This window comes from Drosophila guanche, unplaced genomic scaffold (genome assembly GCF_900245975.1).
Source record: "Drosophila guanche unplaced genomic scaffold, DGUA_6, whole genome shotgun sequence".
NCBI classification, from domain to species: Eukaryota; Metazoa; Arthropoda; class Insecta; order Diptera; family Drosophilidae; genus Drosophila; species Drosophila guanche.
Window position 1 is genome coordinate 656,467 of NW_022995754.1, and position 18,655 is coordinate 675,121.

Sequence of the window (18,655 nt, forward strand, 5' to 3'; positions counted from 1 at the left end):
TGATGGTTTCAAAGGATAGAGGAGATTATTCCGCTTTCGAGGACATGCATCACGTCTGGATAGGATCTAAAATGGCCAACTTACAGAATTTATATCCTTAGTCCTTGATGTCCTTGCTGCAAAATATATTGAAAAGGATCGGGGAAGTTGTCCTGATTTCAAAAAGGTGCGGCATGTCCTGATCGGACATCAAGGAGCGCCGCTACGAGTAATTTTACACGCCAACTACATGGCACAACAATTTGTTGTTGTACAACAATTATTTTTTTGTTGTATTTTATTTTGTTGTACAACAATCAATTTTTTGTTGTTTTTTATTTTGTTGCACAACAATACATTTTTTGTTGTATTTTATTTTGTTGTACAACAAGTAAATTTTTGTTGTACTTTATTTTGTTGTACAACAAGTAAATTTTTGTTGTATTTTATTTTGTTGTACAACAATCAATTTTTTGTTGTATATTTTGTTGTACAACAATACATTTTTTGTTGTACTTTATTTTGTTGTACAACAATCAATTTTTTGTTGTATTTTATTTTGTTGTACAACAAGTAAGTTTTTGTTGTTGTATATTTTGTTGTACAACAATTATTTTTCGACAACAACAAGCCCATTTTAGTTTTGTTGTTTTCTCCGCTGTTTGTGGTCCTATCGGGACGTGCGACGGCATCCTGTGATCGGAAAAATGTCCCTGATTTGATGGAGTCCTTTTCAAGGATCAAGGATACATGCGTCCCCAAAATGTCCTTTTCTTCAATTTTGCCCACTTTTTTTTGCTCGTTTGCGACAGGACCTACAATCCTGCGGTCGAGGTCCTTCGATGTCCTTTGCCAGGACGAAGACCCCAAATTTAGAGCACCCATACATACATACATAAATGAAATGCCGATGATTATTCTGAGCATGAAACATGGTTTTATTTACATCAGTCGAAACATGAAGGAGAAGGAAAAACAAGACTGAAGGATGAAGAGGGAAAATTTGCATTGGATCTGGGTAGCAGTTGCTAGCCCACGCACTACCGTACAGGATCACTTCACCAAGATGGGGCCCAGCCGTGACCGGCCCACGAGGGCGACAGGAGTGTAGTGTGCAGAGCCGGAGCCGCATAGGTCTTGATGATGGGGGCAGCGTAGGTCTTCAGGACCGGAGCAACAATCGGCTGGATGATGTGGGCCGAGCTGTGCACCTGGCTGATGCTCTGATGGGACACGGCACTGGGAATGGTCTTCACTATGGCGCCCACCTTGGCCAGGGCCGGCTCATAATGGATCGCCGGAGCGGCATAGCTCCAAGGGGCCAGACCCAGGTACCCCGGACGGGCAGCAACCACGGCGAGCAGAGCGAAGAACACCACCTAAGAGCGAAAGGAATTAAGAGTACGAACTGGGAAGAGGTTGCTCAGGGATAGATCTACTTACCAACTTGTACATTTTGCTAATCCTTGCGATCCTGAAGCGCTAGCTATTGGCTGAAGTATGAACAGTGGGTCTGTGTGGACGCCTCGCTGGGTTGTGTTGCATACTCCAAATCCGCGCCGCCTTTTATACTCCCAAAATCCGACATGTGCAGCAGCCGTCAAGAAGAAAAACCGAATCTAAAAGTGCACAAAATACAATAATAATAATTTGTTGTTGTACTTCGTTTTTCCTCCTTCGCCATCGTTAGGAAAAGCTGAAAAATAACGCCAACGGCTTCGGACACTCCAGAGAGCAGAGCAGAGTGGGGCGAGAGAGGCGCCAAGTGGCAAAGTTTGCATGTGCCACAGCAGCAGCAGCAGCAGCAGAAGCTGATTCGCCTTTGTCTTCGGTTATAGTTTGCCAAACCCCGCCCAAGTCCCCTGCCCACTGTCCACCATAGACTTCATACCCCATTAGGTTGCAAAAAAAATAAGACACAAAACAAAACAAAACAGTAAAGAAAACCAGTCAAAATAAAGTGTCTTGGCTGTTGTCCACGCTGGCCATTTGGCCCACTCGGGCAGTCGGTCAGCAGCCGGCACTTGCATCACTTCTTTACCAGCCAAAGTCATCGCAAAAATGCTGTCCGCTCTGTCATTTTCTCCAATGTTGACCGTGAAATTGTGTTGTACTCGCACTTGTATTTGAAACCTGCAACACGCACGCACAGCAGCCAAAGCAGCCACACCAGACACGGCCCCAAAGTGGCCCAAGTTCAATGTGAACGCACTTGCGTGTGCGAGAGTATTTGTCATGGTCGGAACCAGGTCTCCGGCTGCAAGAGACGGCCATCGTCAGAGATTGAGAAAGGAATGTGCACAAAGTTGGCGACTAATTTGTGGGCCCATCACGTACGCCAGGCCAGCAAAGGCTCAACGAAATGAAAATGAATTTCTTCACAAATATGTTTGGCCAGCAAAACAAGTTTGTCGTGCCACTATTTCCACTACACTCTATTCCCTTGATTCTGATTCCCAATATTATTATGATTATTCCTACTTGGCAACTCCTTTCCAGTTTCTGGTTATGCTAATCTTGGATTGCAATTGTCTGGCATAACAATGCCTATGGGAGCGAGCGAGCGATAACCCAACCCACATAGAACCCGGTTCGGTCGTCTCGGGACTGGTCTCGGTCTCTGGCTCTGGAGTTCCGCTTTGTGTAATAAGCAAACATCGATTGCGATTGCCCAAGTGGCTTTTGCGCAGGCGCGCACACACACACACATTGGCACCAACTGTGGAGTGGAGCTGTGCCGACGGTTTGGTGATTTGTCAGCAGTTTTTAGCATGATTAATGAATGTTTCGTTTCGATCTGGCGACACAACTCCGCTCCGCACTGAATGGCTTTGTTAGCCGAAATTCTTGAGCGACTTTTAATAGATTTCTATTTCAGGTAAATAGAAATTCCTTGGCCATATCCGGGCTCTGTTTGTGCCTGTACTGTGCGGTGTCCCAACCATTGCGGCAGTATCTCCACTGGGATCTTGTTCGGTGTTTTCTGGGGGTAATGTACGCCTTGCTAAGTGACAGTTCTGCCTCTCGGAGTCCGCCTCTGCCTGTGCATTGCACAACACGAACAACAGCCACCGCGGCGAGAAATTGTGGCCAATTATCGTGCAGGGAACCAGTTCTCCAGCTCAAGACTGTGCCTCTCGATTACCCCTTATCGACGGCGTTTAGCACCAAACTCAACTTCGCTATTAATTTAAGGCGATTAATCTCAGTGGAAGCGGGGCATAATGAACCACAATTAAGCCGCGCTCAAAGATCAATTACAATCGGGGAAGGAACAAGATGTTGACAGTTCCCGAGACGTCATCGATGGTTCTCGTCTGTCGATGGGTTTCTCAGTAGTCCAATTGTCTTCGTCATTATTCTAGAGCTAATTGCCTCGAAGGTCGTTATAGAACAGAGAGACAGAGTCGGACAACGGAATGAAATTGTGGGCAATACAAGTAATCTATGGATGAGGAAGTAATGAGTGTTATTCAGGTGGCAAAAAAGAGTTTAACGAGCCACTACATCAAAGAGGAAGTGAAGCAGAACTTTCGACACTTGTTCTTTTATGACTTATGCCCAATTAAGGTCCATTTAATTGAGTATATTTCCACTCTAATTACCGCTTTCCCTTTCCCACCCCAAAAACTCATTTAGTTATCCATAAACTTTAAGCACAAAAGCATTCCTTCCGTCGCAGGCAACACACTAACCAATAATAATCAAAATTATTATGTTGCATGAAATTGAATATTTCTTTTCGGGGGTTTTCAGCCTGCGAGTGGCTGCAGTTGCCACACACTTCGGACAAAATATGTACGCGACCTGTCCTGCCTGTTGTGCAGATCTGTTTTGGCACAGTTCACTCAGATGTCAGTCAGCCAGGGAGTTGGACTGCAGGAGCATTACGCAAATGGCAACGGCTGAGAAATGTGCTGCAGCTGCAACTGCAACGTGGGGCGACTGCTGGCGCTGGGGCAGGCAAGTAGAGCAGCGGCCACAATAATAAAAGGTGCCTGCATATACAAACTCATTCCAAGTCTGTGGCCCCCTCGAGTAATTACGCTCCATCAGGTCTCAGCACGAAGTGGCGTCTGGTCAATGTGCGAGCGGCAGGCAACAGGTGGCCGAGTGGCCGCGTGTCCGAGTGTCCACCGTTTGGCTAAGGTCAGACGTGTCCATCAATTTGGCTGCGGCATTCTCTGCCATCCAATTGGAGGCACTGCATCAGCGGATCACATGGACTTGGTCGCCTAACTCGCAATTTAATTGCAATAACATTGAAACACACATTTTCACAAACTTATCTGCGATGCCAAAACGAAGATTGCTGTCACGGACTGCAGACAATTATTGTGGATAGCCGTAGCCGTAGCCGTAGCCCCTACTAACCCACTGAACTGAATCGAAGCTAGGGCCCCGCCCAAAGTAGATCTGGGCGCCGCTTGCAACATGCTGCAACTTGTTTTGAGGCAGATACAGATGCAGTGCTTCCTGGTCCAGATAAGGCAGGCAATTGAATTCATTTTCTTTTCTGCTTTTTCGGGGAGTGCTGCGACTGGAGACCGAGACCGGGACCGGGATCGGGATCGGTATCGGGCAACCGGGGAGCCAAACGGCCGCGAATTGTTGTGCAAATGTTTGCTGGGCTGAATGCAAATCATGATTAATTTATGACTCGACCACTCGGCCTGGCCGATTCTCCAAGCTGACATTTCAGCACTTTCAGCGCGGAGGTTGTGTTGCCTGTCAAAATATCAAACGGCATTCTAATGAGCTCGTGCTCGAAGTCCGCTCCAAGTCTGCCCCTAGTCTCCTCGAGTGTTCTAGTTTGCCATGGAGCGAAGTGCTGCTTCCACTGCTGCTCATTCCGCTGCCGTTCATGAACTTTTCCAGCCGATGACAGGGCACACTTGGAAGCCTTAAATATCACAATCAATGGCAGAGCAGACAAATGAAGCCAGGCAAAAACAAGCAAACATATCTCCGAGCAGATCTCACTTCTCTCACACACAGACACAAGATACGAGACACTTTTTTTAGCACATTCTCAGACAAACAGATAACATGGACACACAAATAATTTGCAAGACGAAAGAACGGAACAATTAAATTGCCAAGTGTGAATTTCCGCTAGGGAAAAAAGGCAGAAAGCCCCAGAAAAATAGATACAGCAAAAAACCAACAAAATGTGCAGGTTAAACACGTGAAGGTCACAATAGTGGCATAGATTACACAAACACACACACACACACACACCGAAGCGTATTGGTATGCTGCTGCAGTCTAACGGAGCAAGTGAATTGCAAGGCAAACTGCACTGCGGCAGAAGCAGAAGCAGCAGCAACAATTACCAGTGCCAATTGGTGTAGACAAACATCGAGAACAGCACAATCGCTGGGATATTAGTATAAAACTCACCAAAAACGAGAGACGTCTTCTGAGACACACACGCGGTACTCTGTAAGACGAAAATGCTAATGTTCGTGGAGAATGGCTTCGTAAGAGAAGAAGAAGAACGTAACAGAGGAACTTCACAGAAGAACTTTACAGAAGCTTATATCGATCTTTATGTTAACAATACCGATAGCAGGTCAAGGGCATTGCACGTCTTAATCGATAGCTGCAGTCGATCTATCAAATGTAATCAGCATATCGGTAAAGAAAGGTAAACAATGAATTATTTTACCGAGACAATGCCTATTAGAGCAAAAGGAAGAGTATCAATCCAATAGCATCTATGGATTCAACTGCCACCCGATTGAACTCCCGGCAAGGCAGAGTTCAGCGCTTGGGATTGAAAGGGGTCGATGGATGGATGGATCGTCACAGACACGAATCGAGTCGAGTCGAGTCGAACAATGCGGCGTTTGACAAAACTCTATGCGAAAAGTCAGACAGCAGCAGCAACAACGATAACAACAACAACAACGAATTGAAATGTAAACGAAACGAGGTGCAATTACAACGGCAACAAGCGGCAAGGCAACTGCGGATGCAAAAAGCCAAGTTCCACAACATTGAAGTCGCAGCCGGCAGCGTCAACGGATATGGCAACGAGGCGACTGGGGCTGAAGCTTGTGCAGTTGCAGCAACGAGAGCATCTGCATCTGTGGCACAGATGCCAGCTGCTGGCGGTGGGTAGCCGTGGAAGGTGCCAAGTGAATAAAAGACACCGCTGCACCATCGAGTGGCATCAGTTGCAAGCAGCAAGTCGCCGAGACCCAGAGACCCACCGCCAAGGATAAACCACCCACAACATGATGAAACTGGTAAGGATGAGACCCTCTCTAAGGACCACCAACTAAAAGGATTCCTTCCTCCCGCCTCTAGCTTTTGTCGCTACTCTCCATGTGCGCCCTGGCTGCGGCACGTCCTGGCTACCTGCACGGCCACCATCATCACTATCCGGAATACCCGCTGTACCCGCACCACCACCACCATGTGGAGCCCCTGCACGTGGCCAAGATCGTGCACCTGCCCGCCGCCGTCTCCCACCAGAGCTCCACGGTGGTGCACACCGTGCCGCATCACATCATCAAGCCGGTGGTGCTGCCCACGGTGGTGAAGACTGTCGTCCATCCACCCATCATCAAGGCCTACCACCCGGCTCCCATCTTCAAGGCCTACCACCCGTACGATCCCTTCCACCTGCACCATCATCATGACTTCCACGACTTCCATGACTATCATCTGCACTGATGATGGCCTGAATGACTCTGACTGCTGAATGATCGCGAATGATGAATGAAAATCGAAGAGGATGCTACACAGATACTGTTGAATGATGGCTGCTGTGATGTGTGTTTTTGTGTCGATTGCTGATTGCTGATTGCGATGCAAACTGCTGGATGGATATGCTACTCCCTCTCCCCTCCACTCTATCTCTAATAGTGTTGATTATGTGTATATAAAAGATACAATATCTGAACTAACACTGTGTAATCTCTGTAATGGACACGCGCTGTGTAACCGCATAAAATATTTCCCTAAAGCGGGTGACATAATTAGCATGTAATCACAATCAACCGAAAAAACCATTCGATACCTTGACGCAGAGAGGCAGAGGGACGGACAGACAGACAGCTCTGGGATGGATTGTGGCACATTTCCCATTGCGACAATGCCGACACGTTGCCTCTCCATGTGTAAACCAAATGCATTTGCCGTGTTATGCAAATCAGTGCATAAGCAGATGATGAGTGTGTGATGGGCCAAGCGAAGTGATAAATGGCTAATGCTGCCAGCCACTTCTGTTGCAAATGATTCGGTTTTGTAAGCACATCCTGAAGGCCTGCAGGGCCACGCTATGCTGTCCGCTCCCCCTGCTCCCTGGCTCTGCTCCATTTCAGGTTCAAATCTTTTGTGCTTTTGCAATTCACACAACTTTTTGCATAAGCAAATGCAAATGCAAATTGGACCCAGCACGGGACGGGTACGTGTATTTTTACCCCACACAGCAAACACTTATTCTCCGAGCGAATAAACCTATTCAGAATCAACTTAATCGACAAACATTGCCATAACAATAAGCAAATGAGCGTCGCAGACATTTAATGCGACATAAACACCAATTAGAAATTGCCAATTTGTAATAAAATTAATGGTTCATGTGACTCATTTTCGTGCTATTTACTCCCAGAGCTAACAAACTGAGCCTCTGCTTCCTTGTTTGGTGCATTAAAAACAAATCAAAATCAATACCAATCAAGTCTACAAGTTCGCGGTAACCCTGAGCAACGTTGGTTTCTGTTTGGACTTGTCTTTGCATCGTTTAAATTAGCCGCAAATCGGTTATTGTTTGGGCCAATTGCTGCTCCGTTCCATGGTTCGCTGACCGGCAAACGAGGCAAGCAAAGTACAAATAAATACATAATATATTTGGCAAGGTGACTGCGGTCTTTGAATGATTTCTCAGGCACGTGATTCGGTAGCTCGTTAAACGTAAGCAAGCAAATGGAGAGTACAGGAAGTCTCACTATTAGATGCGTGAGAAATGATTAGGAATAGGTCTGTGCCTGCCTTCCTGTGAACATATTTCCAACTATAGAATATGTTTTCGGTGCTGTTCCTGAATGCTACTTACATCTTTCCCCTGCGGATAGCCATGACAACTGTGTACATAGTAATATAATAATAGCTGCCTGCCCTCGGCTGATGCACAAGTGTCGCACTATTGCACAAGACAAACATCTGAGCCAATCTCTGGCGATTGGCTGAGCCCCGGGGCGACCGGGTCCACTGGCACATTAATCAACGTTTCGCCAACTCGGGGACAAGTAATTTATGCAAGCCGAAAGTGCAAAGAGCAGGGGACCGGCGTAAGCCAAGCCGCTTCAGTTTCTGTGATTCTTCTGTGGCTCTCCTATTGGCAAGTATTTATTTGCTTGCTTAATTGTGTGACGAGACGCAGGCAACAGAACAGTGTCAAGTGTGCGACACTCGCAGAACATGTCTCGCATGGCATTGCATTGCATAAATCATAAGGCGAAATCGAATCACTCTGAAGTGGTGGCCAGTCAAGTGGGGGAGCACAGAACACAACTGAACACTGGGAGAACCTGTACGAATCGGCGGTGCATGCAAGCCGAGAACTTGCCCCCGGAAGGGTTTGGATTGGTTTGGCTTTGCTTGGCTTGTGCATAGAGCGTGGACCAGCGTGTTTGTTGCTACTTGCCAGTTGCCGGGCTAAATGCAGAGCAGAGTGCAGAGGCGTGCTGCTGCCTGCTGCCTGCTGCCTTCTGGCTGATCTGAGTCGATGGAGCGACCCATTTGGAGAACTCGGACTGCAGCTGCTCCGATTGTTTCGTATAAATAGGCCAGTCGAGAGTGCAGTTCTATGTCAAATCGTTGCAAACCTTCGACACAACAAAATGTTCAAGCTGGTAAGTGGGAAAGGAAAGCTCTTAGAGGAAGGACTTGCCATTTCATTTTCCGTTTTCCATTGTCCATTTGCAGTGTGTTTTCGTCGCTCTCCTTAGCCTGGCTGCTGCCGCCCCAGCTCCTGCTCCTGCTCCTGTCCCAGCACCAGCACCAGCACCCGGACCATCGCCATCTGGTCTGTTAGCTCCTGCAATCTGGGGCCCCGGAGTCTGGGGACCCACCATCGTCGGCGGACCCCATGTGGTGAGCGTTGTGCCCCAAGCCATCTCCCATGCGGCCATCACTCAGGTGCATCCTTCGCCGCTGCTCCTCAAGAGCGTCCATGGCCCCGTCCTGATTGGTTAAACGGAGAACACACAGGTGGCCCACACATCACCCACACTCCACCTTAGGCTCCTTCCACTCCTCCAATATTTCACCCACTCACGAGTATCCTGTGCCCTGTTTATGAAGAAAGCAAAACCAGCAAAAGCAAAGTTTAGAAAAAACACAAACAAAAAAATATGTCTAGAAACTAAAATACATTTCAAGCAATAAAAATACCTACAAATACTTGTAACATAGCGAGCGAAAATCAATTTGTATTCTCCATCTCCAATGGAGGAGCCCCTTTGGGGGGGTCGTCAGCCCAAAAGTTGGCAACGAAAAGTCGCACAGAATGCATGTAAAGTACACGAAAAGTTTACATATTCCGCTCATATTTAAGCTATTAGCAATAAGAAATGCTGGTGGCACAATTAACTTGTTATGGGTGAAACGAAAAACATTTATTCAAACTAAAAACCATTAAAATTCTATCACAATGAAGATACTCTGGTGGCAGCTGTAGAAGGTCCTTCCTTAGTGGTGCAGGGTGTAGGCCAGGGGAGCAGAGTGGTGCACCACAGACTTGAGCAGAGGAGCAGAGTGCAGCACAGGCACCGAGTGGACCAGAGGAGCCGAGTGAACGGTGTGGACGACAGGAGCAGCGTGGTGGACAAGGGGCACGGAGTGTACGACGGGAGCAGCATGGACAGCCACGGCGGGAGAGGAGTGGATGGTGGTCTTCAGGACGGGAGCAACCACGGGCTGGATGTAGGACTTGCTGTGCACCTGGGTGATGCTCTGGTGGGAGACAGCGGAAGGTGCGGAGTGCACCACGGTTCCAACCTTTGCCAGGACGGGCTCATGCACCACATGGTGGGTCTCGATGAGGCCAGCGCTCACAGAGGCGACCAGCAGGGCAACGATGGCAACCTAAGAGAGTTGTGGGTTAAGAATGGATGGATCCTCCTACCAAGTCTTCGATTTACTCACGAATTTGAACATTTTTTGGTTGGTTGTTTTTGGGGGAAGCTCAGAGAGATGACTGATGCTGTTGGGATCTGCACGAAGAGCTTTTATAGCAGTCGCCACAGTAGCCACAGCTAAGGGCTCAAAGAGCTTCGGTTTCGGCTGCTTGCGAGGTCGTCCACCTTGAGGCGCATTCGACAATCGACATCGAACAGCCACTTCGGCACTCGGGCACTTCGGAGATCTGCAGCAGCCAGCAAGCATGAGCAGAGCTCGGCTCGGCTCACGATCTGTGCAGAGCCGAAGTCGGGTCATGCTGGGGCCTACCGAAGGTCAGGCGATGTTTTGATTGGCGTTGGAGTTTCGCGCGAAGTTTCGTTGGTTCTATAAAAGCAGAGTTCGGAGCTCCCAATCAGCATCAGTTCGTGCAAACAAGCAGCAGTCACAGCCACCACAAAACCATCTTCCAATATGTTCAAATTCGTAAGTAACTCCGGGAAGAAGAGTCTCTTCAATACCATTAACTTGTGCTCTTCCCCGAAACAGATTGCCATCGTTGCCCTGCTGGTCGCCTCTGTGAGCGCTGGCCTCATCGAGACCCACCATGTGGTGCATGAGCCCGTCCTGGCAAAGGTTGGAACCGTGGTGCACTCCGCACCTTCCGCTGTCTCCCACCAGAGCATCACCCAGGTGCACAGCAAGTCCTACATCCAGCCCGTGGTTGCTCCCGTCTTGAAGACCACCATCCACTCCTCTCCCGCCGTGGCTGTCCATGCTGCTCCCGTCGTACACTCCGTGCCCGTTGTCCACCACGCTGCTCCTGTCGTCCACACCGTTCACTCGGCTCCTCTGGTCCACTCGGTGCCTGTGCTGCACCATGCCGCCCCTCTGGCCTACACGCTCCATCATTAGATTCGAAATTATTGTTTGTTTGTTAGCCACAAAATGAGAAAAACTGAATAAATCAACTCAAAGTATTATTGATCCTTAAATTTATAACGATTTTTGTATGCCAGAAAATGTTGTTTAAATATTTAAAGCAAATGTAGACCAGACATTAATTGCATGCCAATGAGTGCAGTGAAATGCCTTCCTGAATGTTTCATATTTTTAGTCTGAGACCGAACATATTTGCAACAGAAAGACAATTAAAACTTGTGCCACAAAGAGTAAAGTTCATCCCACTGCTGCAATCATTAAAGCTCAAACTAGAAACTGTTGAACCCCCCAAAAAGCCAATAAAGTTCATTCTCTTTGATGTATGATAAATAATTTACAACAATTCATTTAAGCAATAACAAAGGCAAACAACAATGTGGCTAATGCTTCAGCGTAAAAGGGCTCCCATAATGGCAGAGCTTGGCCAGAGCAGACAGCTCCAGCGACATCGTGGACAGATCCCTCGTCAAACTGTGGCCAAGGCTGGGCCCAGAACAGACTTGATTCACAGCAGGAAATGTCAGATTATGATGGATCTGTGGGCAGGCCTGGACCAAGGTGAGCGCGAGGGCGACGATGGCCAAACTGTAGAGCAGCTGCGGGGTGTTGTGGGGAAGCAAAAAAATGAGCATGGAAGTGGAGTCCAACGGAATCAGAGGGCACAACTCACCATTCGATGCATGTTGAGACGTTTTGGGTATTGGATCTAGTCTTAGTTTGAATTTGCCACTGCGAAACTCCAGTAAGAACTCATAACCCACGGAGGCCTGCCAGCCGTTTATATACGAGAAGTTGCCAAAATGTCGAGCGACAAATATGACAAATGATTGGCTCAACCATCCGAAGGTCCAACTAAATAGCCAATCGATGAATGGTTGAACAGATCACATGACCCCATAGATCAATGATCCCTAAATGCTCTCTCTCTCTCTCTCTTTAATAATCCTTCCTCTAACTGGAATAATTGATATGTGCCATAAGTAGTTGTAGGTACATGAAAACACTCCATAACAATTAGGATTTACGAGCACAAATAATAACATTTCTGGCCATTCGCTTGCCACATTACGACCCGTTGCGATGCTTATCTCGAGTACGTGTAACTGTCGACTCAAGTCGAGCCCCGAAAGGCCACAACAACAACGACGGCAACGAAGACAAGACAAAATTGTGGGTTAAGTGCGCGTGGGGCTTGTCCAGTGGGTAACCTTGACATAGGGACCGACCGAATCTCTGTCTGGAGTCTTTATCTGTCACTCCAAGAGGGTACTTAACAGCTGTCGCTGCTGCCTCTGCTGCTGCTGCTGCTGATGCTGCTGCTGCAGTTGGTAGCTGTTGGGCTTTACGGCCTTTTGGCCATGAATCACTTGAGGCACGCCGCCAGAGCGCAATCATCGGATCTGTCGATGTGTTGCAATCCAATTTGAATGCACATCTGTGGCTGGGTACTTTTATTCATTTATTTCGCTTTTGTTTATGCCCTTACAACGAAGGGCACACACCATCACAGTGTCGAGGGTTTCGGGAGTTCTCATTTGGGTCAAGTGTTGACTTTTCAATGCGAAGACTGTTACGTGTATCCTTTGAATTAATCAGTCCTTTCGAGCTGAGCATTCCGACCTGGGTCAAGAATTGGCTTGCACTTTTTCCCAGCTGTCTAGACGACAAGCCCACACATCGGACCTTTCTCGTAACCTTTAATTATCTCCGGCTTTTTATCTGCCATCCCATTTATTCCTTCATTAGACAGACACAACGTAAAGCTAATCAAAAGTTATGTGCTCAAAGGTCTGAGTCTGAGCGTCACATACATAACTCAGTTGGAGCTTCCTTCGATTGATGCCGAGGAACCGCAAAGCACAGCGAGAGACGCACATTCAGCAGCCCCAAGCAGCACAGGGATACAAGGCAGAGCCAGAGGCAGAGGCAGAGGCAGAGGGTAACCAGGAAATTCTGTCATAAAAATGTCAACGGGATGTGAATGCAACTCAATTACGCACGCCGAACAGGCGAACGCGCGAGAACACACCCCCAGCTCACTGGGAAGACGCCACAGAGTGGATGAAGACGAAGACGAAGAGGAGGATGAAAGAGGATAACGGAGGATACCCCACCCACGCACACTCTGCACTACGGAGTACACTTGAGTATTCCTCTGCAGTCCCCCCCCCCCCCCCTCATTCACAATGATTTGCGTAAGCGACCGCCGCCACTAACGGCAATTACTTGCAGCTCCCCTCCCTACCCTTTGTCAATTGATTGGCCCGGCTTGGCTTTTCTTTTCTTGTCTTGTCTTGGCTACAGCTTCCAGGGTACACCATCCACTTCCTCACCCACACAAAAGGCACAGCAGCAGCAGAGCGAACCTAGGTCACTAAATGAACTGCGTCTCCGACAGTACGTCTCCCCCACACTCAGAAGTATGTAAGACCCAGCCAAAGTCAGGGCCTCAATGTCCACACAACAGAAAACCTAAAACCCAAACCGGTTGCCGATTGCCGATTGCGGGGCTCAAGTTCAGGCTTCAAAGTACTTAGCGACAAAGAAACAATCGAGGCTGAGGCCCGGGCTGCGGCTGCGGCTGCGGCTGCCCAACTATGTATAAAAGCCAGCACTTTGGCCCGTCATCATCAACAGTTGCAATCGATTCACCCATCAAAGCACAAACTTCTCTGCATCTCCAAACATGTTCAAATTCGTAAGTACATTCGGGAGGGATATCCATCAGGGAATAGAACGAGGATCCTAACAGACAAATCTCTCTCTCGTGTTCGACAGGTTTCCTTCTTTGCGCTGCTGGCCGTGGCTGCCGCTGCTCCTGGCCTCATCGCCCAGACACACTCGATTGTCCAGCCCGCCTACGTGGACCACAGCGCCTCCTCGGCCATCACCCACCAGAGCAATGTGAACCTCGTCCGCAAGGTGCCAGTGTCTCCAGTCGTCACCTACGCCGCCGCTCCTGTCGTCCACTCGGTCCATGCTGCTCCACTGATCAAGACCGTCGTGCCAGCTGTCCACACCGTCCACGCTGCTCCTGTGGTCCACACGGTGCATGCTGTTCCCCAGTACCACCCCGTCGTGGCCGCATCCCCCGTTGTCTACTCCGCCTTCCACCACAAGTGAATCGATTGAGAGCGTGTTGGCGAAGGACTCGACTCTGTTATGTCCGCAGAGAACGCTGAGCAAATCAATTAAAACAAAAGTATTACAGGAAACTATTGTCTAATAACATTCCGAAAGGGAGGGACCAAGAGGGGAAGGGTACACCCAACGGGAGGAAACTGAACACACAAAGAGCTCCAAGTAATAATGCCAAAGAACTGTCAATGTCTTGGACAACTGTGAGGAGGGATGGAGAGTGGATTTAAGAGAAAATATTCATGGGGGAAAACTGACAAAAAGAGTTGAGCTTTGGATTTGCATTTATTATGAAATTCGCTCACAGATGGCACCCAAGGGCAGATTAGGATTTAAAGACTTCGCAACATATCGGAACAGTGTTCCAGATTCTCTTAAGCTAATCCCAAGACTTTAACTTAAAGTAGTGCCACGAGTGGAACTCCATTTCGTATTGCATTTTTCTGTCTCTCGAGGCTAGAGTCTTATATTTGCCTTTCATGCGAGCTTCAAAGTTGCTCACTCGAACCTTTTTGCATACGAAGATGAATCTTGTTGAAGATGTTTTAGTACCCGCAGGCGGGTCTATCTACTTAATTAAATTTATCGAAATTGATTAGCTGTTTGCTGATGACTGAAGACTTCAATAAAAGTCAAACAAATTGATTATTCAAATGGGAATTTGGTGTGGCTGAACGTGATCTGATTCCCAAGGATATGCCACAGCCCAGCCAGATCAATTTCTTGATTGCAATTTCAACAATAAATTTATTCAAATGGTCAACAAATCGGAACGAAAAAGAGTTCTCGAGGGAGGAGAATTCCTTAGTGATGGTAGACATGGGTGAGGGGAGCAGCGGCCACGGAAACGGTCTTGACCACAGGCAACACTGGAGTGGCGATGGTCTTCAGCACTGGGGTGGCGATGACGGCCTTCTGGTGGATCTGGACGTGGCTCTGGTGGGAGACGGCATGGGGCACGGCCTTGAGGACGGGCACAGCAGCCACATGGTGGACGGCAGGGGCGGCCACATAGGTCTGGTGCACGACGGGAGCCACGGACTTGATCACTGGCACAACTGGAGCCACATGGTGGACAGTGGGTGCGGCCACATAGCTCTGGTGGTGCACGACGGGAGCCACGTGCTTCACGACGGGCACCACGGGAGCGACGTGCTTCACGGCGGGCGTGATCACGGCCTGGTTGTGGAACTGGGTGAAGCTCTGGTGGGAGGTGGCCACCGGGGCGCTGTGCACGACGGCTCCCACCTTGGTGAGGACGGGAGCAGCTGCCACCACATGGCCGACATGGTGCTGCTCAACGAATCCTGGGGCAGCGGCGGCAATGGTGGCCAGAGCACAGATAGCGATCTGGGGTAGGGAGCGGATAGGATTAGTCGCAGGATGGGGATTCCCTTGCTCCTTGCAAAGTACTTACGAAGCGGAACATGTTGATTGGAGTTTGGTTTGCTGGTTTTAGCTTGGTGTTTGCTTTGAAGTCGACGAGTGACTGTTGCTGATGCTGTGCCGTGTCTGCGGCTTTATATGGCCGCAAACTGTTTGCCAGATTGTCCTTCAAGCGGGAGACTAACGAGCAATTGGCGAAAACTTGTTTGCTGAAATTTGTCCAGCATTGAACTTGAACCCCCCCTAACGACCCAAGACTAAACATCTGCGGATCCATGCACAATTACGAGTAGAAATCCACTAGACAATCGATTACCCATGGAGGCAGCAAAAGGTCTAACAATGGAGCTCAGGCTGTCGAAGGTCTCCCCCTTTGAAGAGACCCAAATGGTGTCAGAGAAAGAAAACAAGATGAAATGCACAATTTATTCCGCACAGACAGACTCTCCCGCTCCATAAAAGAGCGGCTCCGCAGAGCATTCGCGCGGCAGTTGGCTTCGGCAGTGGGTCTAGATCTTCCGCCTAGATGCGGCAGCGGCGGCTCCAGGACTTTCCTGTGATGAAAGCGGAACTGTACCGAGGAGGGATACAACTAGTTAGCGGGGGAATCAAGGGACAATGAGGACTGTGTCACGCACTGTGGTTCCACATCCGAGATGGCCGGAGGGTCGGACAAGTGAGATTGAAATAACCGCGGAGTCTCTATCGAGGAATTACCATTGTCCGAGTACAGACTGAAGCTGGGCCCCGAGGATAGCGGAGTGCGTTGGCTCTGCTTCATGAACTCCATGCCAATGGCAAAGTTGGCCATATTCGGATTCTTGAACTGGTCGCGCCAGCAGCTTGTGCAGTTCTCGTACAGCTCCTCGGCATCCTGCTGCTCCTTTTCCTCCATCTGGCCCAGCATTCGCAGCGTAAGCAGAGCAGAGGGCAGCATCCCGCAACTGCGACTTGCAACTCTTCCTTCAGTCATGTTCTCCATTCTGTCTGATTCCGAATCGATTCTGAATTGCCGCAGACAATTGACGCAGAGACATGGAATGGATAAGTAAATCAAAGGCTTCCTTGCTGCTCTGTATTTGCATTCTGAATTCAACTATCTAGATATTTTCTACACTATTTTAATCAATTAGGCGTGCGGCACATAGACCGGACTCAGATTGAGCAGATCATAGCCGGAGCCCTCCTCCCGCGACGTGGGCTTCGTGTGGAACGTTCGATTGAGATTCGTGGGCTCCACGTAGCCCAGAGCCCGGCCCATGGGTGCGATCACGAAGCGTGTGTGCGTCTGGGAGGAGCCCTGGTAGGCCACCACCGAGGGGGCAGAGTCGATGAGCAGGCGAGGCGCCTGCGTGGCAGGTCTGGCCAGCGACAGAGCCAGGGACAGTGCGAACAACAGCAACTGCAGGGCGGGGGAGGGAAGTTGGAGTTTAGGTTCATCAAACTGAATGGAGGCGCATCCCACACACACTCACCAGATGCCGCATTATGCAGAATCGACGCAGTGCCTAATGGGACGTTTAACGGAGGGAGATCTGTGGAGCGGAGATCGTAGATCGCTGATCGTAGATCGTAGCGAATCGAAGCAAAAAATAGAAACACAAAGCGGAGCGAGTGGCAAAGTCAAACTGAAGTGCTGTGTGAATTGCTGTGCCATGAAATCACTGTACAGCAGTACCCCACGCCGCCAGGGGCAGGCAGCAGATCGACTTGCGAGGGGTTCCGCACAGAGGGCCCCCCTTGGGCTACGCCTCTCCCGCGAATCTGCGAGTCCGAAGCGTTGGAAACACGCGCGCAGTCGCGGTTATCTTGCAATTGGTGGGAGTGTCCCAACTTTACGTAAAGAAATAAAACCAAAACCCACAACAAGAGCCAAACAAATATCAAATATATAAATAAATATACCAAACGCCGCGAATTATTGTAGTAATAATAATACCACAAGCAGAGAGAGAGAGACGGGAGAGACGGCGGTTGAAGGTTGATCCACTCCACATATCGCACCACCACCACCACCACCCGTCCGCCCCTCTGTGGTGTGCCAACACACATGTGAGAGACTCTACCTGCTCAGCCCAGTGGCTGTGAGTTTCTTCAGTCTCCGAGTGAGTACTGGAGGCCCGAGGCCTTACGATGGCGCGTAATGGCAGCTCTAAGTGCACGCAGCTGTCGCTTTGAAGTACATTTTGATTAATTAATTAAGCTACTCATACGCACACTCGCACTCGCATGAAGTGTTCAATTAATCTGCGCTTTTGGGGGGCGACCTCTTGGCACAGAGCACAGAGAGTCAAGTCAAGGAGGAGTCCAGCCACATCCAGCTATAAATGCCAGAGGCACACGCCAAACGGTAATTAGTTCTCCACTCAAGGGACAATCATGAGCATCTGCACCTGCATCTCCATCTGCGTGAGTACATCATCATCCAACAGCCTCCATGCCAGCACTTCAATTCTGTACAACTCTACAACAGGCTTTGCAGCTCGCATTCATCCTCTGTGTGAGCCAGGCAGCCACCATCCTGCACGGCAATGGACACACAGCCAGCGCCATCTCCCACCAGAGCTTCACGCGACTCGCCCCAGCAAAGCCATCGCTAATCCTCCGGCCACAACATCTGGTGGAACAGCCAACAGTGCGCAAGGAGGAGCAACCTCAGCTCGTGTCCGGACTGAGCCGGACCCCTGCACATCTCACGTACTCCGCACGGCCAGTGGTCCACCAGATGCTGCCGCGGATTAAGCCAGTGCGGAACATAAGCTATGAGTCTCTTATCCCCGGACCACGCAGCCTCACGGCTCATACGGGAATGTACGAGCAGCAGGAGGAGCAGGAGGAGGAGCCCCACCAGAACCTACGACTGCTCTCATCGCCAGTGTAGAGACCGACGCTTCCCCTGTCAACACTCCCTTTTATGTTACATTTTTACACGCATTAATTCGGTTTTAAGATAAATCTCTTTTGGAAACCAACCGAACAGCGATCGCAAAATTCATAGTTCCGTAGGTCAATCGATCGATCGTAGATCACCCAAGACATCCAGGCATCCCAAGGAAGAAGATTTGTGGATTGGAAG

The 18,655-nt window shown here is 49.2% G+C and overlaps 11 protein-coding genes across 15 annotated transcripts; 5 read left to right on the forward strand and 6 right to left on the reverse strand.

Moving 5' to 3' along the window:
* Positions 1-893: 893 nt before the first annotated feature.
* LOC117588957 (neuropeptide-like 3) lies at positions 894-5,517 on the reverse strand. The gene is made up of 3 exons (XM_034280544.1): positions 5,383-5,517; positions 1,423-1,598; positions 894-1,358 (listed from the first exon to the last, which is right to left on the reverse strand). The coding sequence occupies exons 2-3, from the start codon at positions 1,432-1,434 to the stop codon at positions 1,038-1,040; spliced, it is 333 nt and encodes a 110-aa protein (XP_034136435.1). The 5' UTR covers positions 1,435-1,598; positions 5,383-5,517; the 3' UTR covers positions 894-1,037.
* Positions 5,518-5,663: 146 nt separating this feature from the next.
* LOC117588951 (uncharacterized histidine-rich protein DDB_G0274557) lies at positions 5,664-6,892 on the forward strand. Its single transcript, XM_034280533.1, has 2 exons — positions 5,664-6,233; positions 6,295-6,892. The coding sequence occupies exons 1-2, from the start codon at positions 6,222-6,224 to the stop codon at positions 6,661-6,663; spliced, it is 381 nt and encodes a 126-aa protein (XP_034136424.1). The 5' UTR covers positions 5,664-6,221; the 3' UTR covers positions 6,664-6,892.
* Positions 6,893-8,720: 1,828 nt separating this feature from the next.
* Positions 8,721-9,418, forward strand: LOC117588964 (neuropeptide-like 3). The gene is made up of 2 exons (XM_034280552.1): positions 8,721-8,846; positions 8,920-9,418. The coding sequence occupies exons 1-2, from the start codon at positions 8,835-8,837 to the stop codon at positions 9,187-9,189; spliced, it is 282 nt and encodes a 93-aa protein (XP_034136443.1). The 5' UTR covers positions 8,721-8,834; the 3' UTR covers positions 9,190-9,418.
* Positions 9,419-9,581: 163 nt separating this feature from the next.
* On the reverse strand, positions 9,582-10,209 carry LOC117588948 (retinin-like). Of its 2 annotated transcripts, XM_034280530.1 has the most exons (3): positions 10,141-10,209; positions 9,849-10,080; positions 9,582-9,818 (listed from the first exon to the last, which is right to left on the reverse strand). In XM_034280530.1, the coding sequence occupies exons 1-3, from the start codon at positions 10,150-10,152 to the stop codon at positions 9,685-9,687; spliced, it is 378 nt and encodes a 125-aa protein (XP_034136421.1). In that variant the 5' UTR covers positions 10,153-10,209; the 3' UTR covers positions 9,582-9,684. The 2 variants fall into 2 exon arrangements, with proteins under 2 accessions (XP_034136421.1, XP_034136419.1); XM_034280528.1 differs by having other exon boundaries at positions 9,582-10,080.
* On the forward strand, positions 10,100-11,108 carry LOC117588952 (retinin-like). 3 transcript variants are annotated; one of them, XM_034280536.1, is made up of 3 exons: positions 10,100-10,599; positions 10,663-10,899; positions 10,939-11,108. In XM_034280536.1, the coding sequence occupies exons 1-3, from the start codon at positions 10,588-10,590 to the stop codon at positions 11,026-11,028; spliced, it is 339 nt and encodes a 112-aa protein (XP_034136427.1). In that variant the 5' UTR covers positions 10,100-10,587; the 3' UTR covers positions 11,029-11,108. The 3 variants fall into 3 exon arrangements, with proteins under 3 accessions (XP_034136427.1, XP_034136426.1, XP_034136425.1); XM_034280535.1 differs by having other exon boundaries at positions 10,102-10,599; positions 10,663-10,894; positions 10,925-11,108; XM_034280534.1 differs by having other exon boundaries at positions 10,103-10,599; positions 10,663-11,108.
* Positions 11,109-11,434: 326 nt separating this feature from the next.
* LOC117588972 lies at positions 11,435-11,752 on the reverse strand. Its single transcript, XM_034280559.1, has 2 exons — positions 11,726-11,752; positions 11,435-11,651 (listed from the first exon to the last, which is right to left on the reverse strand). The coding sequence occupies exons 1-2, from the start codon at positions 11,735-11,737 to the stop codon at positions 11,436-11,438; spliced, it is 228 nt and encodes a 75-aa protein (XP_034136450.1). The 5' UTR covers positions 11,738-11,752; the 3' UTR covers position 11,435.
* Positions 11,753-13,541: 1,789 nt separating this feature from the next.
* LOC117588954 lies at positions 13,542-14,270 on the forward strand. Of its 2 annotated transcripts, XM_034280541.1 has the most exons (3): positions 13,543-13,753; positions 13,834-14,064; positions 14,110-14,270. In XM_034280541.1, the coding sequence occupies exons 1-3, from the start codon at positions 13,742-13,744 to the stop codon at positions 14,176-14,178; spliced, it is 312 nt and encodes a 103-aa protein (XP_034136432.1). In that variant the 5' UTR covers positions 13,543-13,741; the 3' UTR covers positions 14,179-14,270. The 2 variants fall into 2 exon arrangements, with proteins under 2 accessions (XP_034136431.1, XP_034136432.1); XM_034280540.1 differs by having other exon boundaries at positions 13,542-13,753; positions 13,834-14,270.
* A 656-nt stretch (positions 14,271-14,926) lies between these two features.
* Positions 14,927-15,816, reverse strand: LOC117588935. The gene is made up of 2 exons (XM_034280512.1): positions 15,611-15,816; positions 14,927-15,543 (listed from the first exon to the last, which is right to left on the reverse strand). Exons 1-2 carry the CDS (start codon positions 15,620-15,622, stop codon positions 14,998-15,000), a joined length of 558 nt encoding a protein of 185 aa, XP_034136403.1. The 5' UTR covers positions 15,623-15,816; the 3' UTR covers positions 14,927-14,997.
* A 91-nt stretch (positions 15,817-15,907) lies between these two features.
* Positions 15,908-16,598, reverse strand: LOC117588950. The gene is made up of 2 exons (XM_034280532.1): positions 16,218-16,598; positions 15,908-16,150 (listed from the first exon to the last, which is right to left on the reverse strand). The coding sequence occupies exons 1-2, from the start codon at positions 16,559-16,561 to the stop codon at positions 16,102-16,104; spliced, it is 393 nt and encodes a 130-aa protein (XP_034136423.1). The 5' UTR covers positions 16,562-16,598; the 3' UTR covers positions 15,908-16,101.
* A 42-nt stretch (positions 16,599-16,640) lies between these two features.
* Positions 16,641-17,206, reverse strand: LOC117588963. Its single transcript, XM_034280551.1, has 2 exons — positions 17,055-17,206; positions 16,641-16,981 (listed from the first exon to the last, which is right to left on the reverse strand). The coding sequence occupies exons 1-2, from the start codon at positions 17,064-17,066 to the stop codon at positions 16,709-16,711; spliced, it is 285 nt and encodes a 94-aa protein (XP_034136442.1). The 5' UTR covers positions 17,067-17,206; the 3' UTR covers positions 16,641-16,708.
* A 640-nt stretch (positions 17,207-17,846) lies between these two features.
* On the forward strand, positions 17,847-18,519 carry LOC117588943. Its single transcript, XM_034280522.1, has 2 exons — positions 17,847-17,988; positions 18,053-18,519. The coding sequence occupies exons 1-2, from the start codon at positions 17,959-17,961 to the stop codon at positions 18,458-18,460; spliced, it is 438 nt and encodes a 145-aa protein (XP_034136413.1). The 5' UTR covers positions 17,847-17,958; the 3' UTR covers positions 18,461-18,519.
* The last annotated feature ends 136 nt before the right edge of the window (positions 18,520-18,655 follow it).